The sequence below is a fragment of the Octodon degus genome, unplaced genomic scaffold (genome assembly GCF_000260255.1).
Source record: "Octodon degus isolate 3935 unplaced genomic scaffold, OctDeg1.0 scaffold00072, whole genome shotgun sequence".
NCBI classification, from domain to species: domain Eukaryota; kingdom Metazoa; phylum Chordata; class Mammalia; order Rodentia; family Octodontidae; genus Octodon; species Octodon degus.
The window spans coordinates 7,628,996-7,635,870 of NW_004524648.1; the positions used below are offsets into that span (position 1 = coordinate 7,628,996).

General features: G+C 54.5%; 1 protein-coding gene across 2 annotated transcripts in view; it reads left to right on the forward strand.

The window, feature by feature from the left end:
• The first annotated feature begins 235 nt into the window (after positions 1–235).
• The window catches only part of Rab11fip4 (RAB11 family interacting protein 4), a 43,947-nt gene continuing 37,307 nt past the window's right edge, over positions 236–6,875 (forward strand). The window contains exon 1 of one of the 2 annotated variants that reach the window (XM_023719867.1): positions 236–507. In XM_023719867.1, coding sequence (XP_023575635.1) covers positions 478–507 — 30 coding nt within the window. In that variant the 5' untranslated portion in view covers positions 236–477. The remainder of the gene's footprint in view (positions 508–6,875) is intronic. The other variant, XM_023719868.1, reaches the window with a different exon arrangement.

Here is a 6,875-nt window from a genome sequence, read left to right on the forward strand (position 1 = left end):
AGCGAATCCCTGGCTGCTCTTACTTCGCGCGGGCTCCGGCTGGCCCAGGCGAACTCCACCCACTCGCCCCAGCCCCGTGGCCATTGGCGATGCCCGGCACCTGCCCCTACCTTGGGTGGGCGAGGCTACCTGGGCCCCGCCCCCGGCTCGGGTTCCGGGACCGCTCTTCCCCTCCTCCGCGGTCCCGCCCCCAGCGCGAGGCCCCGCCCCTCAGAGTCCCCGAGCCGGGGCACCTCGTGATGTCAGCGCTGCTTTGATACAAAGAACCCCTTCGGCCCACGCGGGTCTCCCGGCAACCGGGAGGGTGGGAGTGGGGGCAGGGCCGGCGCCCCCTCGCCCGCCCACCGGAGCGAGCAGGCGCGGGGCGCGGGCCGCGGGCCGGCTGTTGGTCCTGTGAGCTCTGCGGCGGGTCACCGTGTCGCTGCCGCCGCCCGGCTGCCCCGCACCCGGCCTCTCCACCCTCTGCCGCGGACCGGGATGCGCACCCCGCCGGCGTCCGGAACCCAGGTAAGCGCGGTTACGGGGGCCCGGGGTCCGGGAAGTTAGTTATGCGCGGGCCGCGCAACCCCCGCCCCTGCAGTGCGGCGGGAGGTCGGGTCACCTGAGCCGGCCGGTTCAGGTTCGGCCCGCGGAAAAGCAGCACGGTCTCACTGGCCCCGGCCACCAGGAGGGGTGACCACTCAAGAGCGTCTTGGGGATCCCGCAGGCTGGGAAGGGGGGCTCGTCGTCCGGACCACTCCATCCCAGCGCCTCTTGAACCTCCACCCCTAGCCCCCGCGACTGGCGACGTCCCCAGTGCGCCCCAGCTGGACCTCGAGGGGCTGTGCGCTGCGAAGTTTTTCCATACCCTTCAAGGGCTGCTCCGAGCCGGTCTCTCGGTTTTCCTCCTTCTCTGAGAGCTCTGCAGGATGAGAAGTAGACCAGTCCGGATCGTGGGACAGGGAGGTGCTGCTACGACTGGCTGTGCGCGCGGACTCCCAGCCCTTCATCCTCCTGCCCTGAGCCTGTGGTCCGCCTCGGAGATAGTTATTTACTCAGCCCCATCTCTGCTGGGATAAGTGTCTCCGAGGGCTTGAACTGTGGAGTCCACTTGGGGAACCTCGTCTCCCACAACCCCGGACCCAACTGTTTACCATGCGGCCAAACCTGCCAGTGACACCCGCACTACGCACTACGTTTCTGCTTCTATGCGGTCATGCTCTCCTGGAATAGGGCTAGAAGTCTCTCAGAATCGCTGCGCCCCGACCAACGTTGACCAACGTTGACCAACACATTTACGGGCCTCCTCCTCCTTTGATTGTGAGGGGACTAGGTTAGGCAGCCTACAGGTTGCCTTTTTCGAGTAGTGGAGCCCTGGTTTGATTCCATCCCAGAGCAGAGGCAGGTGTGCTCTTGGGGAACAAGCTGTGGCTGGTGGAAGCAGTGGCGTAGGCAAATCCCAAGGGGCAGCCCTGGGCACCTCAGATGGAAGATGGCCAGGATAGGAAAAATAATCTTGGGGGAAGGGGCTAGCAATGCATTGGACAGGTCTCTACATGCAGTGGGGTATCCCACAACCCAGCCCCAATTTTTTATTTTTTTCACAGAACCGGGGTTGCGCTTTCCAGGCAAGCTCTTATTCTACTGAGCCATCTCCCTGGTCCCCCATCTCTAGTTTTTTTAGGTGCTGGCACCAGGTCCCAAGCCCACATCTTGTCCTCTTAGTTAACATTCATATCCAAGGAATTTTATATGTGGGACACTTCCCTACCCTTAAGGTGTCTGCAGGCCACAAGGTTCCTTGGATAACTGCTGTAGTCTGGCCCTGCCCAATTCCCCTGAAGTTGGGCAGGTTGATATAGGCCATTTTGAGTTCCCTGTGGCTTCACCACATAGTGTGTGGCCTCCATGAGTGAAGACCATGGGATGGGCACATACGTGGCACAGGTTGGACAGATACCTAACAGAACAGCTTTGGAATGTTTTGGGTCCTAGGGTCTAGGGGGAAGGGGTGGGGTAAGTTACTAATGCTAGCAGGAGAGATAAGGCTGGGCTGGAGGGATAGATGACCAGCAAGCTGGAAGAGAAGCGTGATCTTTGCCCCAAGGGAGATCTTGCAAACAGGACAGACTGCCTGGAGTCTGTCCTTGGAAAGGACTTTAGATAAGTGGGAAGAAAGACTGTAGGAGTTAGGAGGTAGGGAGTTCTAAGCCACCTCCTTTGAGGTTCCAGGGAGTTGACTGCACTGGGGAGGTTCCCCCCTCAGTGTTGTGGCCCTCTGAAGCCCCTCCATGGTCTCCTGGCCCTATCCCCTCCTGGTAGAACCTTAACATTTATCCTTTTTTTAGTACTTGGAATTGAACCCAGGGAACATGGACTACATTGCTTTATATATTTTTTTAGTCTGAGACAGTGTTTCATTAAGTTGCTGAGGCTGGGCTCAGACTTGCTGTTCTGCCTCAGCCTCTTTTTTTTTTTTTGAGTTTTTTTGAGACAGGCTCTTGCTCTATGATTCAGACTGGCTTTGAACTCAAAATGATCCTCCCAAGTGCTGGGATTACAGCCATATGATGTACCTGGCTGCCTTAGTCTCTTGAGTAGTTGGGATTACAGGTAGGCATGTACTGCTACAGCCAGTTAGGACCTTTGTATGGATGTCCTGCTAGGGCCTTCACAGCCTGCCCCCTGAGGTGACTAGATGCCTCCTTTCCCAGGCTGGGGTTCTTTCTGAGTAGCCTGTTATTCCAAGGATTTTTTTTTTTTTTTTTTTTCACAGCCAATCCTTCTTCATAGTTTGAATCTAGTGACTGTTTTAAGTGAGGATAAGGAGAAAGTCAAAGGAGAACCTCCCAAAGAAAGAGGAGGCAGGTGGGGCGTTGTGGTGCACATCTGAAATCTCAGCATTCAGGAGGCTGAGGCAGGAGGATCACTGCAAATGTGGGGCCAGCCTGGGCTACGTTGTGAGTTCAGGGCCAGTCTGAACTACATAGCAAGATCTTGTGTCAGAAAAGGCAAGTGGGCAGTTCCAGAAGACAGGCATCTTGGGATAGGGAAACATCCTGAATGGAGTACCCACCCCTGGCAGACTGGCACTAATAATCTCAACATGTCTAACCCTCTGGCACAGGCCTGACTGTGTTTTGAAAAGAAAGCAGCCTTATCTCATCTGCATGGTGCTAGCAGTGGGCACCATGGTCTGGCTGTGCCAGGTCTGCAGGACCCCAAGGCTAGGCTCTGTGCCCCTCTGGATCACTTTTACTGGCTCTTGACTTCATAACTGGGTGTTTGTGGCATTGAATCTCTAGCCTCGAAATGAGGCAGGCCACTCCGATTGCACAGCTGGGTTGCTGTGTGGTCCTGGCACAAGATAAGCATGTTGATTTGGCAGGCCTGCCTGATGCCCTGCTGGGTATTGCACTCTCTCCTGGGTGGTAGGCCAGTCTCCTCCATCTGATGGCATTTAAAGGTACAGAGCTTTCCTGTTTCTGTAGACCCAGTTTCTAGGACCTAGCCTGCGATACAGCAAGTGCTCCTGAATTCACTCAACAAATATTTCAGTGTCTGATTTGGGCAAGATTCTAGGCTGGGAATGCATTCATGAATAAGGCATAAGGATCCCTGCTGCAGTGTGGCAGACCAGCTAGAAGATGGCAGCATTGGAGCTGGATGGAAGTGAAAGCCAGGAAGAGGGTGCTGCGATTTAACTGCTATGGCCAGGGATGCTGTATTTAAATAAGGTAGTCAGAGAAGTCTCTGCTGAGAAAGTGACATCTTGACAAAAGCAGGAAAAGCAAAGGAGCTGCAGTTGCAAAGGCTGGGCCTCGGCTGGCATGGGGGTGGGGACAGAGGCTGTCAGCTTGCTCCTGTCAGGAAGCAGCTGAGAGTCCCAGGAGACCAGGGCGAGGCGGGACATCACAGCACTGGTTGTGGTCCATTGTTCTGCCCTCTGCAGCTCCTTTGCATTAAGGGGATTTGGCAATAAGGCGTTTTCCAGGGAAGAGCTGTCTATGGAGCTCAGTTTGGGTCCTTTCAGACAAGCTTGTCACATGCTGTGGTGACACACTTCCTGCCAGGCTGTGGGGGTTCCACCACTCACATCATACTGCCTTCTCTTGTGAGCACCTGCTGAACTTGGAGCTGTTTGGGGCATCTCCTGGTTCGGGTCAGCTCCTAGCTGGCCAGTTGATAAAGTAGCTGATAGCATGTCCTTATCCACACTGGATGTCCCCGGCCTGGGATCTGTCCTGACTCCTCTTTGTACTTATATTCCTGCACCCTGATCCATCAGGGACCCCAGAGAGGCACTTAGGCACCTGGGCAGCCTCTTTGGCATTATTCTGTGTCATCTTGGGACCCTAAAGTGTGTGTGTGTGCCAGGCAGACACCCAGGTGGGCCACATTGTGGGGTTCTAGGGTGAAGGGTAGGGTACCCCCTGAGTTAGTGGACACCTGTCCTAGACAGAATATGCTGTCATGTGATTTGCCAGCTTTGAGTTCCAGTCACTGTGATCTGGAGCCTGCACGGGGTGTCCATCAGGAAAGTGTACCAAAGGCCTGGGCAGCACCTTCGTCATCTGCTTTCGTTTGGAGCTGTCATTTTCTTGTGCCAGGTGTCTGACTGTAGGTGACAGGTTGTACCCAAGTATCTGCAGTTTCATTGCAGCAGTTAATTAAGTGGAATTTGGCACTGGCCAGTTCACACAGGCCTCGGTCAAGGCTGAGGTAGTGGCTTGGCTCCTGAAGACCCGATGCCTTCCTGAGAGCGTTTATGAGCAGGAGCTCAGATTCTCAGAACCTTCCTGAGCACCCAGGGAGGGAGCCTGTGGGTCACTTCCTTATTTTTCCCAGTGGCCTGGGAGGAAGATGGAATTAGGGAAAGCAGGCAACCAGAAACATGCACATTCACAGAGAGTAGGCTGAGGGTTGGATGAGGCGGCTGTGGTGGCCCAGAGCCATCAGGTCTGGGTGACCTCCAGCTCAGCTCTGCCTGGCAGACTGGCACTAATAATCTCAACATGTCTAACCCTGGTGCTTGACTTCCTTTGGCAATGGGAAGCTTTCCAACTGTTGTTGGCCATATTTTTAGTTAATGCAACCTGTTTCATCTTCCTAGACAAGTGGGTTCTTTCCTAGCCACACTCAACAGTATTCAAATAAAAACAAAGCTCTGTCAAAGTTACTAGTGTTTGTGTTTCTGCCCATGGAAGCCTTTCTCTTTTAAGGGACCAAAAAGAAGACAGTTGACAGAGCTGGAGTGTGGAAGAGTGGGCGGGCATGCTTTGTAGCCATCTTAGGTTCCCCCACTGCCCTGTGTGTACCCTGTAAGCCTGATGCCATAAAATGGGAACGCACACCTCACAAGTAGCCCCTGACATCTGTGTAGATTTGGGGTATGAGAGCTGAGTGTTTGCTCTTTGTACCAGACTGAAATCTCTGACTTAGTGTAGGAGAAAGTATAGGAGCACGTTTCTCCTTTGTGCTCATTCATTTTCCTGTCAGAAATACCCGCTTCATACCAGGCCCTTTCCTTTCATGCTCAGTTCCCAGTAGCCTGTTTTCTCAAGGCAAATCAAATGTTTCGAAGCAGAAAAACATGTGGGTCTAGACTCTGGCTCTGCTACTTGCTAGCTGTGAACTTTGCACAAGCTTCCTCGCGTTTCTGAGCCCCACTTTCCCCACGTGTAGAATGAGGTTGATGGTGAAAATGAAATGAGCCACATGATGTAGATCACCTCAGGTGGGTCTGGCTGTTAGCTGGCTCGCCCTGTGGATGGCTAGGGAGTTGGAGAGGCAGGTGCCTGGGCTGCTGGGTCTGGGCTCAGCTCCTGGCTCTGCCACTTGCTACTTATAAACTGTGTAACTTCCTTGTGCCTTGTGCAGGTGAGAGTGGTGCAAGTAGCTGCCTGACACGGTTGGAATGTGAACCTAGTGTGGAAGGCACAGGAAGCTCTTGAAAGAGTGTCTGGCATGAGCGAGAGCTGCCTTTTCACTTCCTGCGCCCTCCCGCTAGCTTGTTTTGTGGGCTTGTCAACCTTAGCACTTAACAGTTTCTTACAAGGTGTATCAGCGCTGAAACAGGAAGGTGGCAGTAGACAAACTCCACCACCCAAGGGCCTGTACAGCAGAGGAGAAGCAAAACTCAGCTTCCTCAGCCTCTGTGTTTTTAAAGAAAGCAACATGGGCTTTGCAGACATAGCCTCTGGGCCCTGAGTGACTGGCGCCTGCATGGCAAGCTGTGAATGAGATGCAAAGCACATTCCCAGCCCATAGCCTTCTCCTCAGGGCTCACAGTGGGGTGGGCCACAGATGGCACCTGGCCCTCCCTCCCAGAGTCTGTCTGCTCCTTTCCTGTGGCTGGTCTGCCAAGGGGAGGTGGTCCTGTGCATCAGGCCCATGCACCCTTCACCTCCCGCTTAGCCCTGCCGGTGGATCCACCTATGCTCAGCTGGAAAAGCCAGCCTGGAGCAGCATTGCCTGTCTGCCACCGGTAGCCACTACTCTGCCTTGTTGAAGCACTGTGGCGATGGCTGGCTGGGGCCTCAGGAGGTCTGGAAAGGGGCCAGACTGGAAGGTGCAGGCTGTCCAGCTGCCTGGGCACACTAGGTGACTGTCCTTGGTAGTTTTCCGACAAGTAGACCTACCTGCTTGGCCGGCTTATCCCTTCCAAGCCCTGCAGCTCCCCTGAGGGAAAGCTGGTCTGCCTGGACAGTTGGTCACTTGAGCCCTATCTGAGCCTCCAAGTTAGGTAGCCGGGAATGGTTGGCCACCTGGCCCAGGTGAGGGTTCTTGTGGGCAGGGCCTGTCTGGCCAGCCATGATTATTATTATTATTATTATTTTTTTTTTTTTTTTGTGAAACCGGGGTTTGAACTCAGGCCCTTGCGCTTGCCAGGCAAG